General features: G+C 41.7%; 4 protein-coding genes across 7 annotated transcripts; 2 read left to right on the top strand and 2 right to left on the bottom strand.

Moving 5' to 3' along the window:
- Positions 1-2,664: 2,664 nt before the first annotated feature.
- ppcdc (phosphopantothenoylcysteine decarboxylase) lies at positions 2,665-6,620 on the bottom strand. Its single transcript, XM_084671203.1, has 5 exons — positions 6,326-6,620; positions 4,854-4,949; positions 4,611-4,739; positions 4,277-4,445; positions 2,665-2,903 (listed from the first exon to the last, which is right to left on the bottom strand). Exons 1-5 carry the CDS (start codon positions 6,464-6,466, stop codon positions 2,809-2,811), a joined length of 630 nt encoding a protein of 209 aa, XP_084527329.1. The 5' UTR covers positions 6,467-6,620; the 3' UTR covers positions 2,665-2,808.
- Positions 6,621-6,753: 133 nt separating this feature from the next.
- hacd3 (3-hydroxyacyl-CoA dehydratase 3) lies at positions 6,754-10,806 on the top strand. The gene is made up of 11 exons (XM_084672566.1): positions 6,754-7,045; positions 7,581-7,623; positions 7,731-7,804; positions 8,017-8,181; positions 8,294-8,342; positions 8,748-8,858; positions 8,992-9,119; positions 9,309-9,421; positions 9,589-9,695; positions 9,776-9,907; positions 10,235-10,806. The coding sequence occupies exons 1-11, from the start codon at positions 6,965-6,967 to the stop codon at positions 10,309-10,311; spliced, it is 1,080 nt and encodes a 359-aa protein (XP_084528692.1). The 5' UTR covers positions 6,754-6,964; the 3' UTR covers positions 10,312-10,806.
- Positions 10,807-10,949: 143 nt separating this feature from the next.
- On the bottom strand, positions 10,950-15,497 carry ints14 (integrator complex subunit 14). 2 transcript variants are annotated; one of them, XM_084672564.1, is made up of 12 exons: positions 15,419-15,497; positions 14,693-14,973; positions 14,392-14,499; positions 14,128-14,283; positions 13,881-13,999; positions 13,654-13,796; positions 12,857-12,949; positions 12,628-12,772; positions 12,335-12,468; positions 11,777-11,895; positions 11,492-11,557; positions 10,950-11,361 (listed from the first exon to the last, which is right to left on the bottom strand). In XM_084672564.1, the coding sequence occupies exons 2-12, from the start codon at positions 14,912-14,914 to the stop codon at positions 11,128-11,130; spliced, it is 1,539 nt and encodes a 512-aa protein (XP_084528690.1). In that variant the 5' UTR covers positions 14,915-14,973; positions 15,419-15,497; the 3' UTR covers positions 10,950-11,127. The 2 variants fall into 2 exon arrangements, with proteins under 2 accessions (XP_084528690.1, XP_084528691.1); XM_084672565.1 differs by lacking the exon at positions 15,419-15,497 and adding an exon at positions 15,313-15,398.
- A 1,128-nt stretch (positions 15,498-16,625) lies between these two features.
- slc24a1 (solute carrier family 24 member 1) lies at positions 16,626-22,810 on the top strand. 3 transcript variants are annotated; one of them, XM_084672290.1, is made up of 9 exons: positions 16,626-17,672; positions 18,540-18,602; positions 18,745-18,853; positions 20,029-20,103; positions 20,519-20,685; positions 20,926-21,195; positions 21,577-21,666; positions 21,930-22,096; positions 22,561-22,810. In XM_084672290.1, the coding sequence occupies exons 1-9, from the start codon at positions 16,626-16,628 to the stop codon at positions 22,808-22,810; spliced, it is 2,238 nt and encodes a 745-aa protein (XP_084528416.1). The 3 variants fall into 3 exon arrangements, with proteins under 3 accessions (XP_084528416.1, XP_084528417.1, XP_084528418.1); XM_084672291.1 differs by having other exon boundaries at positions 16,626-17,666; positions 20,519-20,613; XM_084672292.1 differs by lacking the exons at positions 18,540-18,602; positions 18,745-18,853; positions 20,029-20,103; positions 20,519-20,685 and having other exon boundaries at positions 20,935-21,195.
- Positions 22,811-23,085: the final 275 nt, after the last annotated feature.

Genomic DNA, 23,085 nt, shown 5'->3' on the forward strand with positions numbered 1-23,085 from the left:
AAATCTTGAGAATGCAGACATAAGAGTACATAAAAGGAAAACAAATGTTAAATGGAGCAATGGGTTATGCTTTGCAGAATATGCTAAATGGAACTGCTTCAAGGGAATCGGAGCACAAATATATCTTTCAAGAGGAACATCCAGTGGAAGTAAACAGGCTGTTGGTAGCGCGCAGTTGTTTTCTATAAACACGCTGCTTCCTAATTCATTTAAAGGTTCACCAGTTTGGAAAAAAAAGTTAAAAACAGATTAAGCATTAGCCAGTCAGCTAATTAGTGTTTATTGCCTTATTATTATGTTCTGGCAGGGGCACTACTAAGGTTTCTGGGGCCCCTAGTAAATGTGTACTCTGGGCCTCATCATACAGGAAAGAATGGGCTTCTGCTGAGCCTCCTTAGAATCGGGGACGGAGATTAGTACAATTCTATTCAATTTATTGAATTATTATGATTAATCCATGTCCCCCCCCCCAAAAAAAAAAAAAAAAAAATGAAATTGTGGCTACAGACCCATGCAGTTAATTACCTTTGAAATGTAATGGTTGTACAGACAGTTCAGTCAAGGCAATACTCCTTGTTGCTTTTGAATGAGTACATTCATTGCCATTGTTGCATCATGCAACTCAGTCTAATTGTCTATCCATTGGGATTTGAGCTGTTTAGTCTAGACAAGCTGGTGGCATCCATCAGTCACTGTGGCCCCCTGGGTTAGGAACTGATCTGAGGAATGACACTAAAGGACCATGTCCCTGTAGGGGTGTATTTTCACATTTCCATTTCCAGTTACCATGGTATCACACCTTGTGGCCAACCAACACAAGACACCTAGGAATTAGCAAGTACCACAGTAAAACAGACCTATTGCCTCTGAGCTTGCTTCCATACTTTTCCCCCAGATCTGTGTTTAAAGTGATGAAACTGCGAATTAACTGCACAATGCTACACTGCACAATTCCACTTGTAGGCTACAATGCAACCTCGCGGGATCCTCCAAAGTGGACGTGTGATAACAGTAAACATATAACACTTTACATTGAGAACCTACGGAAAAAAGATCACAGATGAGGGATTGGTATTTTAAAGCCATTCACGGTGAGACAAATACAAATCAATAATCTGTGTGAAGAGGATCAGTATCTAGTTTGTTATTCTGTTTACCAATTTCAACAATGAGCGGTAATCAGATCAAACTGCAATGACACAAGGAGCAAAGCAACGGCTCTCTAAGGATGTTGCTTATGATGAAACACTGCAGAATACTCCCAGGTGTCATACTGCCTGGCATTAACTGATCCTGCTCCAGTTACATCATCCCTGCCATTTTCTTTTCCCTCTACTTCTCTCTCTGCCATATTTCAGTCGTTGATAAAAAATAATATTTCAATTGAAATTTTGTGACAATAGAAAGAGGGTCCAAGACAGTTATGGAAATAAAAATATGTTTATCTCTTTGTTATCTGACCAGATAATTGTGAGGTCAGTGTGCAGTTCCTACTGTACTACCCTCTGCTGCATCTGCATGTTGTTTTACAATCCTCTGCAGCCATATCAAGGCCATCCTGTCACAGTTTGCTTGATATAATGCTCTTCTATGCCCTGCTATTGGCAACAACAGCCAATAGCAGGAGGACAAGTAATAGGCAGGGGTAGGAAGTTGTGCTCTTGGGAACCAAACACAAGGAAGCACGTATTGCAATCTCACACAAAGCTCGAGTCTGATAAATAATCTCTCATACCTTGAGTTTAGGCAACCATGGCAGATTAAACCAAAATGTTTGAAAACATTGTCATGTTTTAGAGATTGTGAATATTTCATACATTTTCCCATATTAAAGCATGTGATGTGGGGTTGACCTCAGCTAAAATATATTTCATTTCCTTGTCATTCGGTTTGCAAAGTTTGCATGTACATACACATGCAAATAAATGATCTCACATGCAATGTGTGAACATCTTAGAAAATGTATTCTAGGATTTAACCAGGCTGTCAGTCAGTAGACTTGCAGTCAGCTATCAAACACATCAAACATTGTTCAAAGATCGGGTAAACATGGTGATCAGCAACCTCTTGAGATCGTTTTTGTGCCCCACAAACCTGCAGGGACTCTCTACAAACCAGGAGCTGCAGATCAAACTGGGAGTCAACGTGTAATACACATGACAATCACAATCAACGATTTCCTTTGACAATAGCTTGCATCTTCAGGTTTTTAACATTTCCACTGAGGACAATTAAAGGTTATATCTAAACAGGTAAGAAATAGGAACATCGTTTTTTACTCTTAGAAGTTTAGATCACTTTACATGATCTTTGGATGATCTTTGGAAGCAGAGCCAACACAATCACTGGTCTCTAAGGCTGGGAAATGCTACATGTAGTGGCAGAGCCTATTAACGGACATCGTTATTGTTATGTTTATGTTATGAATGACTACAAAGGGGGCCATGCAGTGAAACTGTAGGAAGGTTGTTTCCACTCCTCTGTCCCTCATAATGAACCCCCTTGGGCACCATAATTCTCTAGACTCAAAAGCATATGTACATCATGAAAGCTGGACACTGGATTGATAAAAAAGAAGTATAAAGTTAAATTAGACTCATGCACGTCAGCATAACGGAAAAATCATTGTGCAACTCTAGTAGTAAATACAAACTGTCAATAAGATAACGGTAAATATAAATCAATGTTTATTCCTTAATTTACATAATAACATACATTCAAGTACATTGGATGATTAGTGGGACAAAAACAACAAAAAACCTAACAGCTCGCAACTGATCGGTTTGTCCAGTACATTCTGTGGAACATTTAGAAATGCTGCGCACAAGGTGTCTCTGCAAATGTCTGACGGTATTGTTTTACAGCATCCACGATTGTCAACACTTCTGCCATTGCTCCTTTACCTAGAGGCAACAAAGGACAAATGGTCATTCCATTCATTTGAATCAGGTGTGTTGGAGCAGGGAAACATCTTAAACATGCAGGACAGTTGACCTTGAGGACCTGGATTTGAACACCCTTGGTGTAGAGGTTACTAGCTAGCACTTACAATAAGAAGTTACCACAAAGTCATAAAAACTGCAACATCATTTCACAAAGCAATAAAGGGAAACATCTAAAACATGCAAGGCAGGGAGGCCCGAGGACCAGGATTGGGAACCACTGAATTTTTTGAATGTCTGTTTTATACTGAAAGGTTTCTGTGTTCATTGAGTTCATATTAGTCCCAATGTATGCTGCATGTTTTGGGGCTATCTCGTTGTTTATGATCATTGACCTATGAACTTTTGTAAAGCTCTCTCTTGGAAGTCACTTTGGATAAAAGCGTCTGCTATATGAATAAATGTAAATGTCATTGTTCAAAGAGACATCCTGCGACCAACTGTTGCAGAGGATAATTTAAAGAGTTGTAAGAGTTAACTGATCAATGGAGCAGTTGTTTGCAGTAGGACAGGTGGTTCACAATTTAAATAGTATTTCACTTCGTGATGACCCTACAAGGGCAGTTGAACATTTAAGATGGATATTTTCTGGACTTTTACGGGATAAGATGTGATCTTAGCTGTGTGGGGGGTGATCCTAAAGACAAAGAGACTGTTTTAGATAGAAACAGCTGATAATGCGTGAAACCAGGTGCTTGACAGATTCAAGCGTACTCATTTACATTTAGTCATTTAGCAGACGCTCTTATCCAGAGCGACTGACAGTGAGTAAAGGGACATTCCCCCGAGGCAAGTAGGGTGAGGTGCCTTGCCCAAGGACACAATGTAATTTCGCAGAGCCAGGAATCGAACCGGCAACCGAATCGGCAACATTCTGATTAATAGCCCGATTCCCTAACCGCTCAGCCATCTGACTCACTCCTACTCCTTTCAATATAAAAGCTGAAGACAGGTTGGGTATTAGAACTTGTGAGACACTGTTTGGGCATTCGCTACTTCTGATCCCATCTGATACATGGCCAGCTGGTTTTGTGTTATTGTCTGACGTTTGTGTGTTAAAGATGGTTATGTTGGTATAATGGTATAATGCTGTTTAATAAATATTCATTTGAAAAACATTTAATTCAGTTTAACAATTGATTCTCAAAATGTATTTCCACCACAATAGTTACTACTGCATGAAGAGAGACATGATCATGTAAGAAAAAGAAACTGGCTTGGCACAGTAAATAAGACACGATAAGACAATAAACCACTAACAAGCAGTGGTATACTGTACCAACACATACCCCCATTTATACAAGTGAAATAAGTCCATTAGCAACAACACATACCTTCATCTCCACACACCAACTTCTTGGCGATGCACGGTATCTCCACATACCCAAAGTCTTTGAGACTGGCCACTTGCTTGGCAGTGATAGGGTGCTGCCACATGGCCGTGTTCATGGCAGGACAGAATAGTAGAGGACGGCTGATATCCCACGCTCGCACCACGCATGTCTACCAAAGACATACAAGACTTAAATCAGTCTGATAAACACTAATCTGCCAATAAAGAGACAACAACATTATATGTAATCCCATTTAAAAATCACAGGAAACTTTTTTTTTAAAGCTCCACAAATATTTAGACTAACTTTCCATTCCATAAACTCAGATGATTACCAGTAGATTGTCACAGATACCACTGGCAATCTTGCCCAGGGTGTTGGCATCAAGTGGGGCAATGACAAGTAGGTCCGCCCAGCGACGCAGCTCAATGTGTAACACTGGGTCTGAGCGTTGTGCCCACAGCTGTGAGGATGATAACCAACGTCATTTAGAAGGGGACACTAACTTCATTTGAGTGTTTGATAATGTCTACGATATGCCCAGAGATCATTATTAAGCCAGGCAAGTGCTAACTACCTCCCACTCATCCTTGTCACTATAGACCGTCACCGCCACCTCCTCAGGATTGTAGAAGTGTCGGGCATGCTCAGTAGTGACCACTCGCACATCCACCTATACAGGACAGACGAAAGGACATCTACTTCATGAAACTGACAAGACCAACAGATTCAATTTTACCTATGTTAACTAAACGATAAGCACATTTTTTATTTGAAGCTACTTGGACAAATCTCGTTCTTTGAATTCATGATTGACAGTCTTGTAGGTTATGCAGACCTGCGTAAGGAGCTGTAGCTAATATGTAAGGAAAGTAGATGACAGATTGGCAAAGCCTCTTGCCGTTAAACATCCTCATCTAGTGGTATATTAGCGTGTATACATCTATAGCCTATTACAAGCCTAAGGGCATAAGGGCACCAGTGCAACACTTCGATTCTCTTACTTCTTGTGATTTGTGAATTTGTCTCTTTGCACGTTGTATTCGAGATCTTATTACAATATTTGGCAAGAGATGCACCCCATAACTGTTCGATGTTGCACTTAAGATATGTCATTGTTTTTGCTGCACTGTAACCAACTATAGACATTATAGTCAAACTGTTGAGGATCTGAGATTAAATTATTGCACTGTAATATTATTAGTTTTCCCCATACATTCAATTAGCTAGCTAGGCCCCTAATCAAGATGCTGTTATTGCATTCACTATTGAGATTGTCGCATTGTAGTATTATTTTTTGTTCACCGTGCCTGGTAGCTTATGTGGCTACTTTATGCTTTGACTGTTAAATTGACAATTTCAAGACTGATAAATGTAATTTTGTGTAACTATGTACTTCTAATCATTCATCGTCTGCTTAAATATGATATTTGTACATCCCTTTAAATAAAATGGACTGCTAAATGATTTGCGAAGGAATGATATCTATGCTGCTAATCCCATGCTGCTAAAACAATCAATACCTCAATTATATAAAATGTGTAATGCTTAATACTTAACATATATCTTAATGTGATCAAATTGCTTTAATTAAGAACAGATGGATCTAGGCAACAGGATGATTGTTGGTTTGTGTAGTGACTAAAGTCATGCTGAAATGTAACTCTGGTGTGTGTGTGTAAGAATGTTGAAGGTCAGCACGCTGATTTGGGAGGCAACTGGGGATGCCCGAGACTGGTGACGTGAGCACCATATAGCCTCTCTGCTCATGGGAGTAAAAGTGTCAACTTGAGAGATAAGGTGATGCTTGGGCCGTGGAAGATGTAACTCTTTGCTCCTGTACCGTTGTATTTGGCGTTGGGTGTTGTATTCATTGTTGATTGCATCATTTCTTATTAATAATTTACAAATAACTTGGTCTGGCATTTAACCTTGTATCCTTCTCCACCTAGATTGACACACTTTTACACATATAATGTTTCGGGAATTCCCCCTTTGTTATGTCTTCAATGTTACAGTAGAATATTAAAAAGTGAATAGATAACTCACCTCAGGTATTTCAAAAAGTTGCGAGACCAAGACAGGCAATTTCAGCGCTGCCACACTACCTGTCACACCAACAAGTACGTGGAATTTACCACAAGAGCGCAACAAATCACATTTCGGCGATGGAGTGGAATTGGGTTGCATTTTCTATAATATCAAATACTTGAACTGCCAGTATGCTATTTAACAAAACCAATCAAACATTCTGTGATAAAAGAATCGTCCCGTCATCTCAACATGCTCGAGACTAAAATCAAAACATTAACGAATTAGCGCTACTACAAGCACAGCTGCTACTTCCGCAAACAGTTACGGACGTACTGACGTAATTTAAAGGCGTAGGGATCGTCATCCGCTGCTAGTGAGAATGACAACAGCTTGCTATTCATCATATTTGTGTTCCGACGGAACCTTTTTTTACCCTTCATGTATCAGTTAATTGTTCAAACATCTAAAAAAAATAGTTTGGTGTAGTTATTTTAAACATATGGTGAGAGTGTGTGAAAGTTGAATTGTGTCGTGAACGTGCGCGTACATTCATTCCGGTGTGAGCGAGCGCGTTTATAGAACGTTCTGGCCGTTCTTCCGTGAACATATTTTATATGTGAAAAAATCAAAAGGTTAAAAATAAGAAGGCCTAAGATGCAAACGCTCACTCCTCATGTATATTGGGCACAACGACATAAGGAAATATACCTGCGAGTGGAGTTGATAGACGCACAGGTGAGAATTAATGAATGACTTGACGGTTTGCATTTGCAAATGTGTTAGGCAAAACCGAGGCTCTATATTTCCCTAAACGCAGGCTAGACGATAGGTTACCACCAGAGGCATTCCTTCTGGTAGGCTATATTTTCTCGGGTCTACGTAGTCACTGTGTTTTCTAGACATAGTTTAAGCTACTCCTCATGTAACTATGTGAATCATGCATTTGAGTACGACAGATGCAATGTCTATAGACTTTCTATAGGTTTTGATGGATAACGGTTGCATCATTACTATTTAAGCTAGTGTCATAGTGCTGTCCATATTTGGGTTAAATTGTGGATTAGTGTTGTAACGAACACATTTTTTTAGTTAATTAATTGTTTAACTACTTCAGTCGTTATCCAGTTACAAACCGCATGTTTTGTGCCGATGAAAAAAAACTTCTGCTTTGGGTGTCACTTTGCCTGGCAGTTAGTTGAATCGTTTTTTGCTTTGTAGTCTTTTAGAGGAGCTGAAAATATAACTGGTGGTGTCTATTTTCCTTCTGCAGAACATTAATCTCAAAGTGCAAGACGATGTCCTTACATTTAGGGGTAAGTTATCTTAATCATAACAAACATTTTAATAATTTTTAACAAGACAGACATGTAATCAGTTGCAACCATATAATTTTGAAAAATTTATATTATTTGTTTTCCAGCCCAGGGTCATGGTGCAAAAGGAGAGAATAATTATGAATTCAGCCTGGCGTTTCTAATGCCAGTAAAACCAGAGGTATCCGTCAGATAATTACTCATGATTGGCCCATACTCTTGAGAGGATGCATCCTAGATTAAACAAGTTTAAATAAATACTAGTTTGACTAAACTGAAGAATGTGGTTCTACTGTTTTACACAGTGTCTCACAGGTATCTGTCATTGGCTATGCCTTTGTCTCAGTTTATTGGGGCCCATCCCTGGTTTTCTAAAGGAATGTGTGTGGGCAGTGTGTCCACAGATCCACCCAGCGCCAGGTGAATATAACAGTTAAGAAGAAGCAGCGTAGTTGGTGGGACAGGCTGACTCTGGAAGCGCGCAAGCCTATCTTTCTGGCCCCAGACTTTGATCGCTGGATAGATGAGTCCGATGCAGAAAGGGAAATATGTGAAAAGGTAACCCTTACCGTAGCCTTATTCTTCAAAACCAGTATTACAAAAAAAAAGACTGCATGTAATTGATTTTGTCGTTTATTAATGGTAGTTTATGATTTTTTTTGTCTGAAAGGAGGAGAAAAAAAACAGGCTCCGGAGAGATTCAGTGAATTCAGAGATATGTGAGTATTCAATAAGTCTGCAATGACAGGTCATGTGATTTTAGCTGTTCAACATAACTATTAACAGGGGCGAATCGAGGTTCCCACTTTTGGGGGGGCTAAACCCCTAGATAAAACTATTATTTTTCCTGTGACCCAGCAAAAGTAGGGGGGTCTGAGGGCATGTTCCCCCAGAATACATTTTTTAAAATATCCTTTTATATAGTGTCTTCTAGTGGGATTTACGAAGAGAAGTTAACAAATTTCTATATAAAATATATATTTTTACATACTTTTTTTTTGGGGGGGGGGGGGGGGGCTAATGAAACTTTTGCGGGGGCTCCAGCCCCCCCCCCCAAATAGGGCTACATACGCCCATGACTGTTAACTTGAACCCCAAGTCTGCCGTTTAAATTTCTTTAACAGCATTTGTAAGTCTGAAGAAAGGCCTCCTGTTCATGTACAACCTAGTCCAGTTCCTTGGTTTCTCATGGATATTCGCCAACCTGACTGTGCGTCTCTTCATCCTAGGCCAGGGTGAGAATTTGCACACTCCTAACATTTCCACGAGTGTCAAGGATAAACAGAAAAACCTAAATGATCATATGACCTATACAGTGTTGTACAACTGCTGCTATGTTTATATGATGATATCTCTTTGTCATTTTAGATTCAGTCTATGACACATTTCACACCATTTCGGATGTCATGTTCTTCTGCCAAATATTGGCCGCTGTAGAAGTACTCAATGCTGCTTTTGGTGTGGTCAAGACGGGCGTTATTCCTACTCTCATCCAGGTGCTACCACATATTTATATATATATCACATTTTACATATATAATATATATATATATATGTATATGTGTGTGTATATATATATGTATGTATGTATGTATGTATGTATGTATGTTTTTTTTTAACCAAATCAATTCTAAAGCAAGCCAACCATTAACAGTGTAGCTCATGTGACTCTTGTGTTCTCCTAGGTGGTTGGAAGAAACTTCATCCTGTTCATCATTTTTGGGAGCGTGGAACAGATGCATAATAAACCAGTGGTGTTCTTTGTTTTCTACTCATGGAGCGCAATAGAGATTTTCCGGTGGGTAGTTAATTGTCACTCTCAACAAATACCCATGAGGTTACACTGAATGGAAAACATGTATTAAATATCAAATTGTCGTATCGTTTGAAAAAGTATGAAATAGAGGTAAATGGTTTGCCAACTCTCTAGAGATGATTTCTTAATGAGAGATCCTATTCTTTCAGGTACCCATTTTACATGCTGGGCTGCATTGACACAGAGTGGAAAATGCTTACTTGGCTGAGGTACACCATCTGGATCCCTTTGTACCCACTGGGGGTGTTAGCTGAAGGTGAGTGGCGGTGTGTTTAGGGGACAACATGTACTAACAAGTTATTTCAATAATAATTTCTCACGCTAACTCCCCACTAGCTGTTGCTGTGATCCAGTCCATTCCAATCTTCTATGAGACTAAGCTGTTCAGCCTCCCTTTGCCTGAAGTCCTGGGCACATCGCTCAGCTTCTCCTACATCCTGCAGGTCTACTTGGTTCTTATGTTTTTGGGTGAGTCTTTGTCTGTTCAACATCTTCACCATTGTGTTATCTTCTGGTCATTCTGATCCATCAGTCATTGTGACCCACCGTGGTATTGCGACAACTTTACAGCATACAAAAACAAAGTGAAGCATTTTATTTTAACTGTTGGGCTGTCTCAGACCCCCCGCGTTGCAAAGGTTAAAATAATTTTTATTTTATTTTTGTATTGGGTAAAATTGGGTAAACACAACGATGGTTTGTTATGAACCTCTGGGTCATGTGACCCAAAGGCAGCACAAGGGTTAAATAATTCCTCTGTACTGGTACTGGTCTAACAAGGACTCTCCTTTGCAGGGCTTTTCATAAATTTCCGCCACCTCTACAAGCAGAGGAAAAGGCGGTTCCGTACCGTGAAGAGGAAAGCAACCTGAGATCACCGTCTGAATGAAGTTTTCTAATACCTTTGCTGCCTGCCTTAAAAACATGGGTAATTCTAGTGAACACATCTAGCAAGGAGAATGCAAATAAGGGGTTATGATTGGGTTATTACATTCCTAAATTTGAACAGTGTCCTGCACTGAAGACAGTCCATTATTATATATTCATTGTAGATTTAATTGGGAAATACATTTTTAAAATCCTTGTTGTATTTGATCGTATTGTGCTTGATTTTATAGTGCAATAACTGTGTTGTCTCAAGAAAGCAAGCTACGTTATCTCTATTGAAATAATGTTCTTATAAATACAGATCATTGAAGTTAATGTCATTACCCTGTTGTTTTAACTTAGCAGCTAGAAATCTCAGGGAGTACAACAGTTATTATGAAAGATTGTAAAAACTTGCAATTAATTACTCGTTAAATCTATCAAGTATTTTGCGATCAATGTTAAATTATATAATTTATAATAAAATTATAATAATGATATTATGCATACACTTGATTTATATAAAATTCCTTCATTAATTAATCCATGGAGACTAATTATATTTATTAGAAACACTTATAAAATGCTATATATATATATATATATACACATAACATTCAGTAAACAAAAAGGGCATCACAAGCAGAATGCTTATGGTCTGTATTAGTAAAAACATGAGTTGTTTGCTCTGCAAGCGGTGGTTCACAATCGCAACACAACAGCTGTCCATTGTTCACATCAAGGTCATTTCAATCAAATACAAGTCTCCATGAGAAGACTTCTCCTGAACCCTTCTTCCCAGCTCTTCGTCCTGAGCCAGCTCAGCTTGAGAAGTCTGTGTGCATGGGGGCGATGTTGTGATCAAAGGCGGCATACTGGGAGTCGCCTGTGCTGGCCAGCTTCAGCTGCTGGGCAGCATGGGACAGCTGGAAGGCAGCGTCTGGGTGTGCGTTGTCTGGGAGCAGGGTGCATTCTCTTTCTAACAGCTCCGCCACCCCCTTCAGCAGCTCCCAGAAGCCAAAGGCCAGGGCAGCTTTCCGCAGCCGGTTTAACTCCTGACACACGGGAGGGACAGATAAAGAATATAAATGTCTATCGACTATCGTGCAATGTACACGTGTGTGAGAGATTCACAATATGAAAACCTTAATCTTCATTTCACAGGATTGCTGTGCTGGTATTTACCTTATAGAAGGTCTGAGTCTTCTCTGGCAGTTTCCTTGCATTCCTCAGAATCTTTTGGACATCGGTCTGTTAGGGAAAACACATTATTCAACCTGTTCCAACTCTTTGTTGAGGGAAAAAAATATTTATTGTTCACTACAATTTAGATCTGGGAGTTCTGTACTATTTGCCAGCTAAGTGGAAATAAATGAATCCATATTAGAGACAAGACCACATCAAGGTGTCAGAAGTGTAATTTACTTGGATACACAACGATAATTTCTCAATGTACAGCCAATACAGTACCTGCAGTCCGCTGGCTTTGATCCACACTGTGACATTCTGACCATAGCTACGTTTAATCTTCGGCTGCACAGGAAAGGGGCTTTTGCTGTCATCCTCTCCATAAGGGTTTTCAAGAGCATCTGAAACAAGAGATGGGCCAATTTGCTGAAGCAAAATATAGCATGGCATTGTTAACCATTGCCAGCCTTTTACTGAGAAAAGAACATCAATAATTAAGTACTGGATTTGATGATGTGCACACAGACGCACACTACGGTGGGAATGGGACGTATGGCACTGACGCATCGATGCTTGTCTCGCTAAACCAACACGCACAGTTTCCAAAAAGGGTTTTGGAGCTTGTATCAAATTAGGATAACCACGTGATTGATGACTTCAATGCTTCAAACGTCACAAACAGTTTCAACGTTTTTTGACGTTGTGTCCTTGGGCAAGGCACTTCACCCTACTTGCCTCGGGGGGAATGTCCCTGTACTCACTGCAAGTCACTCACTGGATAAGAGTGCCTGCTAAATGACTAAATGTAATGAAATGTAAATGTAATGAAGGAGGTGTTACCTGAGATGGGCCCCAGCTGGGAGACCTTGCCTAGCCAGGGGAGAGGTTCAGGCCCAGGCTCAAACAGAGACATCATCAGGTTGGACTTCTTCTTGCTGTCTGCTTGGGAATACAGCATACCATACCACTCTGGCCTGGGGACAGACACACCAGGCCATTACCTCTTAACAATGAAACTGTATTATTAAGCACTAACCCTTATACAGTATATACTCATAATAATGTTAGAAGCAATCCAATCTGTTGATGCCATTGTGACATGGAACATGACATCTATAGTATGGCTCCCTTACCCCAGCTGCACCAGAGCCACCATGCCCTCCACCTTGAGACTACCATGCAAAAGGACACAGAAGTTTGGGCTCTTCCCCGCCATCTGATTGGCTGACGTCTCCTCCTCTGCTTCATCCGCGTTACTTGTGCCAATCTCATCCGCCTCTAAAATAAAGCAGGGTTCACACATCGGAACATGTTCTTACAATGTGAGGTTGGTATGGTTGGCATTCTGAAGAGAACCCTCACCTTTGTTCACAGCAATGGGCAGGACCAAGTGTCTGGATATGACCGGCGGACTGGAGATGTCTCCTATTTCAATGAAACCCACAATCTCTAGATCTGTAATACAAAAATAAGTCAAGACGACCAATCCAGCAGGAAGTGGGAGTTCAATCATAACTGAAGGTGGAAATTGTATGCAGCCCTGTTAGTACTGTCAGAGCAGAAGACGGAAGGACAGTCCCTATTGAATTTAGACTGCCTTCAAATACGGCATGTGTGTCCTTATGTGAAACAGGCTGATCTGGGAAGGATCCTTGAGGAGGATTGACGATAGGGAAACTGAGTATCCATCCAAATGGAAAGTTAGAGAACACATTTCTATACCCTGAACTCTGCTCCAGACGTTGGAGGCCTGTTATAACTGATAAGCAAGTAATGACGAACTCATGGGCTCTATCCAATAACCAAATTAGGAAATTAGAACATTCTCATATAATTAGAACGAATATTGACAAGGAGCAGAGGGAAATAGACGGGTAACAACTGGTTATCTTGCAACACATTTATGTTTAGAACGGGGTGGACTTCTTATGAGTATAAAGCAAGCTTGTGCTTGTGCAACAGCACAGGGCTTTTCATGCGCAAAATACCCAATGTGTGTATATCCTTTATTGAAGTGAATAAAGCCACTTGTATTTGATTTCACCACAACTGAGCGTCCCTTTTCGATCATCAAAGGGCAAGGCACTTCACCTTACTTACCTCGGGGGGAATGTCCCTGTACTTACTGTAGTATGCTAAATGACTAAATGTAAATATACCTGTCTGGACTGTCCTGGGCATGGGGTCCACCTCCTCGTCCACGATCACAGGCTCGGGCCGAGGGAAAACCTGCACGTCCGAGGACAGGTTCCCACAGCGGAGGACTGCATGGAAGGGCGAGTACGCCTGGTCAATCAGCCTCCTGGAAACACACCAGCCAGAACATCAGTTCCCTCTTTCATTTGAAGGCTGGGAGGATCTATTGAAACAAAGTACATCTACAAACCCAAACATGGCCTGCACACTCTTCAGGCACAATGGTCCCTCCATGGTGAAGATCTGTCCCTCCCCTCTGTTTAGACTTAGAAGCTGCTCCAGGTTGTCCATGGTGTCTGTGGTCTGGAGCTGCACATGGACAAAATACAGCATCAAGCAAACCACATACGGAAAGGCGAATAAAGGGCTGGATACCTCCACTGTCCTGCTCTGTAAAGAATCAGGTCAGATTCTGCAGATAGTGGATGATTCTGTACCTCTTCTGCGTTGGCGATGCACATGACAAACAGCTTGGCTGGGAAAGGGAAAGGCAGTGGGAATTTCTTGTCCTCTGAACGATGCTTTAGAGTCTGAAGGGAATGCCGCAGAGAGCCCTTTCCTATGCCCAAAGAACCATCAGTCACTAGCACCACCTGCAGGTCAAGGGAGGAAACACATCAATAATCATCAGCCGATGTCTGACCTGAATGTTTGTGTTTGAAAACTGTGCACAATGCATCACAAATACATGGTCAGGGTACCTGGCAGGGACAACCACTGCCCCACTCCTGCTGTACAACGTTATTGACTCCCTGCAGTGCTGACTCAAGGCAGGTTTTGTCATAGTCCTCTAGGTTGCTCAAGGCTTCCTGCAAAGTAGAAGAACGCAATATTTGAGAAACGGATTAAACTATGAATATGTCAGATCTGGAGAAAAGAAATGCATGCATACTGCTGATGAAATGCAAAGGACATAACCTTTACAGTAGTTATCAAAATATTTATAATGGCTATCATCTTTGTGGAATACATTGCACACAATATGTTGGCCTGTTACATCACCTGCAGACTGTTGTAGTCCCTAGTAAAGGGTACCAGGAGCTCCCAGAGTGAGGAAAATGCCACCAGTGATGTAAACTCCAGACGGTAGTTGGTGGCCATGTGTTCAAATAACATAGTGAGTCCATGAACTGCCAGGTTCTTCCTTTGAAACTCTTCACTACCGTCCAGTGACACAGGTCGTGTCATGGACAACGACACGTCCATCAGAACCACGGTCGGCATGGCTCCTCACAAAAATCTATCCCTCAATTTGGAGACTGAAATAAACCTCCACACCCTCTCTGTAAAAACAGAACATCACTCATTTACCCGAACAGACAAAATATAACTTCTGAATTAGCTAAATATACACTCTCATTGTGTAATTACCAAGCTAACTAGCTACAACTTTACTTCATACTGTGTCTGAAGAATCTTAACTATCTGTTGTTGTAAAAAATTTATATATATTTATTGAGTTATTGATTCAACATCCAGTCGAAAAAGTTTAATAACAAATCAGGTAGCTAGCACAGGGAGTAAAGTCTAGCCAGCTCGTACATAAATAGGCTAGCCTAGCAGTAGCAGCTAGCTGGTTAGATCAATGTTACTTGCTAAACAGAATGGTTTGAAAGTTAAACCTGCAACAGTGTATTCGGTATCTTTGTGAAATAAGTATCATTTTGAATTGAATTTAAACTAGTTAAGATTTGTAGATATCCTACAACAATACAGAGACAAAATTACCCATCAATACGCCTCTTTGTGAATTCGTGCGGTATGTCTTAAATGTATCCGGGCTTCAACGCTAATATAAATCACTAGTTCCTAGCAAGTTAACGTTAGTTTGTTCCTAGTCTCACAAGCGAAGAAATGTACGACCCTTTATTGTTTGTGAAAGGTTATATTTCATTTTTGCAAGTATGGAATGGAATATACCAATAATCTGGAATAATGTTGCCGCAGTTCCCACTTTCTTAGTCATTTTCAATTAAATGTAAGCATTCTGTGAGAGAAGAAACATAAATCCTTCCTTATTCTAAAGAACACACTATTCACAACTCAAAATAATAAGTAATCAAAAACTTGCTTCATAAAAAGTAATTGAAATGTTAATGTAAGATATAATTAGAGTGTCGCAGACAATACACATAATCCTCTTAGAGTTCAGGTATTAAGTATTATGCTGATCCATGGTGAAGAAGACCTGTCCTGTTGTGCGTCCTCGAGCTTGACCCTCTTGTGACAACTGCGCGCGGGGTGCATCTTCCCACTCTTGGTGCCGCTGCTTGCCAGCTGTGGATATTACATCTGTGGACACATAATTGCCTTTCCTGCTGTAGAGCTTCGCAGGTAAGGTTACCTGTAGTTAACAGCATGTGCATTATCACAATGCAGGCTATTGCATATGAGCTTTTGTACGTGGGAAAACTACTGTGAAATTGTATACAAGTGTCTCTGATGTTTGAGACTGAAAAGGTGAATATGTAAAACTTGAAAAAATATAAATAGTTTTTTGATCTGCATTACTTTATTCTACTTATTTGTTGTTGGTCTTTCTGTAGTGTCAATATTTGTTCATGTTTGCTGTGTCATTTAGTTTCAAACAATTACAACAGACAGCAAGGTGAGGGGTATTATGGGATATTAATGTGTTGTAGGACTGAATTGTGTCTAAAGCACAGTACAAAAAGAATACCTTGGGCATGTAAATTTAAAAGACCAACATTTGTGTGCCACTTAATTCCACCAGATAATCACTTGAATTCTTGATGTTTTCTTGCTTTTAAAACAGGCCAGGAAATCCAATGGTTTGATGATGACATGAATCATCTGGGTCCTGCATTGTATCACCCCATTGACTTTTGGGGAGACATTGTGGATTTATCCTTCACTCTTGCTCCTGCATGCAACTTAATTCTCCATAGCCAATAGCAGTACAGCACAGGGGAAGATGTATTGTACACGAAGGAAGCGACTCCAACTGAGTCGTGTTCTGTTCCTCATTTCTGGGGTCTTGATGTGTTGCGTATATCAGTTGACCATCAGTGCCAGAATGTCCGAGTCCTGGGCAGCTTCCCAGATGGGCGAGGATCCTCAAGTGGTCCCAACAGATACAATGGAAGCTCAAACCGGGTCTTTGGAGGAAGTGAACCTCAACACTCATTCCGAAGGTGACGAGCTGTCAGGCCATACGACACCAGAGGCATTACCCTTTGAAATGACTTCTGACACCACGACTTTGATGACCACCACAGAGGACACCCCATCCACAACTACAAAACGGATTATCGTGCACTGCATCTATGTGGATCCTGCACCACCCAAGCCCACAGAGGCTCCCACACCCCCACCAACATCCGCTGTTCCCAACACCACGCTCTCGGCCCCCGGGGATTCCCCACACATAAAGGGTGACTACCCCCAGGATCTCTTCACGGTTGAAGAACGTAGGAGAGGCTGGGTGATCCTACACATCAGTGGGATGATCTACATGTTTGTTTCCCTTGCCATCGTGTGTGACGAGTTCTTCGTTCCAGCCTTGGGAGTGATTACAGACAAACTGGCCATCTCCGACGACGTGGCTGGAGCGACCTTCATGGCTGCAGGGGGCTCTGCCCCGGAACTCTTCACCTCCCTGATTGGTGTCTTTATCTCACACAGCAACGTTGGCATCGGCACCATCGTGGGCTCAGCGGTCTTCAACATCCTGTTTGTGATTGGCATGTGTGCCGTCTTCTCCAGAGAGATGCTCCATCTTACCTGGTGGCCTCTGTTCCGGGACGTGTCTTTCTACATCATCGATCTGATCATGCTCATCATTTTCTTTCTGGATAATACCATCATGTGGTGGGAGAGTGTTATGCTGGTGGGTGGGTACACCTCCTACGTGTGCTTTATGAAGTTCAATGTACAAATAGAGCATGCCTTCAAGTCCCAACTTATGAAACACAACAGCATCATGAAAGTCATTGCTATCGTGGAACCTGACAAGGTAAGTGTTCCTCTGCTTTATCAAGCTACTAAAATCCACATTTGAAACATATTGTAAAACAGCTTGAAAATGGCGTACACTGAATACTGAAACTGAAGAAAGAACAAATAGAATTTGTGGCAGCAACATGAAAGGGAGAGTCAATATTTTCTTAGGGAATCAGAAACAGCAACCTCTCGCGCTGTTTCAAAAACATTCTTTTTATGATGTTCCAGTGTTTATTCGGCACAGCTTAATGCATGTCTGACTGCTCACTCATTGATATGCAGAGAATATATGAGAGCAGAATAGTTATTGTTGTTGTTTTACTCAAGGAGATCATCACATCGCCTGATCTGCCGTGAAAGCTCTGTAAACCTATGGTTTTTAGATAAAGTAAATCATGGTACTAAAGGGGGATGATCATACTCACTGCGGCCCTGTAGACCCAAAGCCAATCATCACCTACCATAACCCCTAATCCTTAGGTTGTAAAGGACATACTGTAGCTATAACATATACAGTGTTTAACTCTGGTAAGTGTGATTGAAGCTTACTCTATACACAGTACTTAGACTGCCTAGTGCTTGGTCAGAGGTTTCTGTTCAGCTGAAAAGGGAAACTAACAGGCCTTACAAAAACGGCACACGTTAATGATGATTTACATTATCTTTCTTTGTACACAACATTGCATTATTGTGTGCCCCACTTAAAGCTTATACCATTTAATGATAATGAACATCTAGGGAGTTCAGGAAATTGAAACAGAACATGTCTGTATACTAGACAGAAGTATACTGATGCAATGCAATGTAATCATTGTATTGCCACCATGTAAGCCTTCTCAGAATGTATGTGCTGGTTTGATATTGGTCTGTTTGGTGTTGTATACAGAATGACGTGGCAGCAGTCGAAGAAAACCCACCTCCCGAACCAGATAACAAGAATCGACTGAAGGTAGATCCTCTCGACTTCACAAATAAACTAAAGCTAGAGATGCTAAATATGTTCAGTAGGATATGGATTGTGTGCGGAGGGGTTCTGTAGACTTGTGGTTCTCTCCGCCATTATGACTTTAGATCTCATTCTTTTTCTTCAGTTGAAGCCAGCCCTTCAGCGAGGCGGAAGTTCAGCCTCTCTGCACAACAGCACCATGAGGACCACCATCTTCCAGCTGATGATCCACACGCTAGACCCTTTAGGTGAAGGTTAGTTGTCATTAAAGCAGAGTAACAAACTATACCCATGTTTCCAGCCCTTTCGTTTTGCCCTGACAACAGCGTGCACTGTGCATCACGGGCAGTCTCCTTTGTCCTTCTCTCAATAAAATGGATTAGCATTGTGTTCCAAATGGAGATACCACTAAGTCCTGATGCTAAGCAGATAAATACTTGTCAGTCCACTGTATGGAGTGATTCAGTTGTGTGGTGATGAAGGAGGTGAGAAGGCTCATGGGAAACGGGTCATTTGCAGATGTCTAACTCGCATGTCACGAGTCATCCCTTTGGGTCACGTGAAGCGTGTGTCTATGTGTCTTCTATTGGGTTCTGTGACCCTTGTACATTGTATGTATAGTGACCCAGGGCCCAGGGCCCCGTGCCCAGGCTCAGGCCCCCAACACTGCACAGATCGAGGTCCAGTAATCAGCTTTGGATTGAGCTCATAAAAGCTGGATCACTGCCAACCTCTACGTGACCAATAGCGCCATCCTTCATACCCGTTCAAGCCCATTGAGACCACTGGCCTGGAAGCCCACTGAGTTACCTGTGACACCTGCGACAAACCTGTGACATTTGCAATCCAATCTGATCAAATTGTAATTCCTTGGGGACTGTATGTATATTACAGTAGAGAGGGGTATTATTATTAAGTTTAGGTGAGGTACAAGTTTGAGCTACCCTATGGCATACTGTAACAGTTGCCATGGTTAGATGGACAGCAACCACTAAGATGATATACATCTACTCACGCTGCGGGTATCCCTTTGATTGAGATGAGCTGACAAGATCGGTGAGACAGGTTGAAAAGAACAAATGAGAAGTTCTGTATGCATCAGTCATCTCCCTGTTAGAAAACGGTAATAAATGGAGCTGCTCATGCCGCCAGATTAGATTAACAGAAAGGTAAGTTCCCCTAAAACAAGTTTGCTGTGTTATGATGTGTGTTCATGAGCTTGTATTGCGCGATGTGAAATCACACTTTGAATGCTTTTGCCGTTAGACAACTTTGCTGCTTCTTCCTGCTGTATTTTCATCATCATTCTGAAGTTGCTTTTGTGCGGATCTGTGGATATGTGTATCACGTCGCCATAGTGAACTAAATTGAACCTTCACCTATTCACCTGCATCATACATAATCTTAATAATAGCTTGGTTGTTTACAGGAAAGTTTAAGGAAAAGGCAGAGATTCTGAACAGCATGGCCAGGGGGAAAGTGGAGACACAAACCAAATCTGACGGTGAGAAGGATTATCTCAACGAATGAGAAAGCCATGTTTATGGTGTAATGATTTCTGATGTTGGGAAAGCTCAGTGGGCTGTATGTCAGCCTAACACACATGATATTCTTTCCTGCCAGGTCTTGCAGTGTGTTGATAAATGTGTTGATTTCCCCTGATATCATTAGAAATATACAAGGCTGAATGGAGTAACAATTATCAGTGAGGCCATTGTGCGACATTCTTGCAACGTGCTAACTTGAATGCGCAACACTTACTGCTGACTTAAGTGCTTCATTTTGACAAAGTACACAGTTGCTAACTGACTAACTGACTAGCAGATTCCCCCATGGTCGGTACCTCTTGCTGCCACATGTGCAGATGACAAGCTTTTGCTCAAGGCTGTGTTTGTTTATTCCCTATGCTATTGCCCCAGAGGGAGAGAAAAAAAGCGAGCCGCCCAAAGAGCCTGCGGCTGCCCCGCCTCCGGCTGAGGAGGAAAAGGTGAAGGAACAGCCTGGGGGCCAGAAGGTAGGAGCCACCTATAACCTGGTGGTTCTTAAAAAGCACAGACACAGAAGTCGCTCTTTGATACCTGTCTATGTAAGAGTCTCAGTACAATTGTGTACCGATGTGTTTTCTTAGGCCAATGGGATCTTTAGGGATCTTTAGGGGGATAGCTGCCAAAGCTTTACTTCCTGACATAGGTCTTAGGTTGTATGACTTTTGTTTGTTGGTTGTGAGTAATTTTTCTATTGTTTGCCTTCATGCCTATCTGCCTTCCTGCCTGTTTGCCTGCTTGCTTCTCTGCCTGTCTATCTATCTGTTGGTTTATTGTCCGAGGATGATGAGGAGGCTGAGGGAGAGGGTGGCTCTGACAGCTCTGATGACAGTGATGATGAGGATGACAGCGAAGAGGACAGTGATGAAGACAGTGAGGATGAGGAGGAAGCTGAGGAGGATGCCGTTGAAGACAAAGAGGATAATGAAGATGAAAATGATGAACCTTTGTCTTTAGAGTGGCCAGAAACACCACGTAAACAAGCCACCTATCTTTTCCTGCTGCCCATAATCTTCCCTCTGTGGCTGACCGTTCCGGATGTTCGCAACCCAGTAAGACTCGTGCAGAAAACACCTCAGGCTCGGGTTAGGTTTCTAGCAAATCCCAGATACACTCATTAGAATGTACTGTCCACCGCATCTGTTTGCAAAACAAGATTATGGTAAAGGTGGTTAGAGCTTTGGCATTATCAGACACCTTGTAGTTAAAAAATGAAATAATTTAAGGACAGGTATAGGGTTTGCTTATTATACAGGGTTAGGGTGAGCTTTCTGCAAATCCCAGAAACACACAGTGTGGCATATTCTAAATAAAATATTATCAGCCCCAGTCACACGCTGATCATTAAATCCACAAATTCAATCTTCATATGCAATTTTCAAACCATTATTTTGTGAGTCAAGAGTGAGTCTTTTTTTTTCTTTGTTCTCCAGAAATCCAAGAAATTCTTTGCGATGACCTTCCTAGGTTCTATTGCATGGATTGCTGTGTTTTCCTATCTCATGGTGTGGTGGGCACATCAGGTCAGTAGCACCAGTAACTGTATTAAGCCCTCACACTGGAACAACATTGGATGACAAAATCTGTACCAAAGCCTGAAGATGATGGGCTTCCTCTTTGTGCAGTTATCTTGTATATGCTGCAACTAAACAGGAAATGAGTACATATGCAGACTTTTCAGTTGGTAACTATATGTTACAGCAGATTGAGTCTCGTATAAACTTTAGATTTACCAAACTGTCGTTTACCAAAGCTAAAGTCCTGCTGGTATCCTGTATCTACTCAGGTGGGTGAGACAATCGGCATCTCAGAAGAGATCATGGGTCTGACCATCCTGGCGGCAGGGACGTCCATCCCCGACCTCATCACCAGCGTGATCGTGGCCCGGAAAGGTCTGGGAGATATGGCCGTCTCCAGCTCAGTGGGGAGCAACATCTTTGACATCACAGTGGGGTAAAGAAGATCTTTTAGCTTGACGTTAGCTCAACACAACCTGCTAGATAGATATCTACTGTATTAATCCCGTGGGGAAATTCAGGTATCTCTCACAGCTCTCATATTAACGATAAATACAGACAACGGCCGGGTTTCCCAGATTCGTTAAGAAAGCTCTTAACGCTAAGAGCTTCTTAGTAGCGTTCTAAGAGCGTTCTAGAGCTATAAACCCGGCCAATATGTACAGACAATACGATACAATACAAACAGACTGCCATAGCCATTCTGAAAAAAAAATCAGTTTGTCATCTCGATGGTGCTATAATATACACTTAATGACCTTGTCTCAGGTGACAAGAAGCTTCATTACATTCTCTGCCCCCCCCTTCTCTCTCTCTGTCTCTCTCTCTGTCTCTGTCTCTCTCTCTCTCTCTGTCTCTATGTCTCTCTCTCTCTCTCTCTGTCTCTGTCTCTATCCCCAGCCTGCCTGTCCCATGGCTGATGTACTCCAGTTTCCATGGTTTCGCTCCAGTGCAGGTCAGCAGCAATGGGCTTTTCTGCGCCATCGTGTTGCTCTTCCTCATGCTCCTATTTGTCATCATCTCCATCGCCGCCTGCAAGTGGAAGATGAACAAAATGCTGGGCTCCACCATGTTCCTGCTCTACTTTGTGTTCCTGGTGCTCAGCGTGATGCTGGAAGACCGCATCATCGTGTGTCCTGTGTCCATCTGAGAGCGCCGGACCAGAGATGACCACCACCTCCAGTAGTATACATGTCTGGAGAGGTGGTTAGGCTCTGGAGATCCACAGAAAGTGTGCAAATCGGAATACTATACTGGCTCCATATCGATGACCACTGCAGTATGTCAGCATCGACAGGCTATGGCACTCAATGTGCATTAGGATACTCACTGTTAGTCATTATGGCAGCTTAACCTGGACAATATTATCTCTGCAGTATGGTATAGTTCAATATCTCTCAGACTGGACCGATCACTACAATGCAT

This window comes from Hypomesus nipponensis, chromosome 14 (assembly GCF_054491055.1).
Source record: "Hypomesus nipponensis isolate SF chromosome 14, ASM5449105v1, whole genome shotgun sequence".
NCBI lineage: Eukaryota > Metazoa > Chordata > Actinopteri > Osmeriformes > Osmeridae > Hypomesus > Hypomesus nipponensis.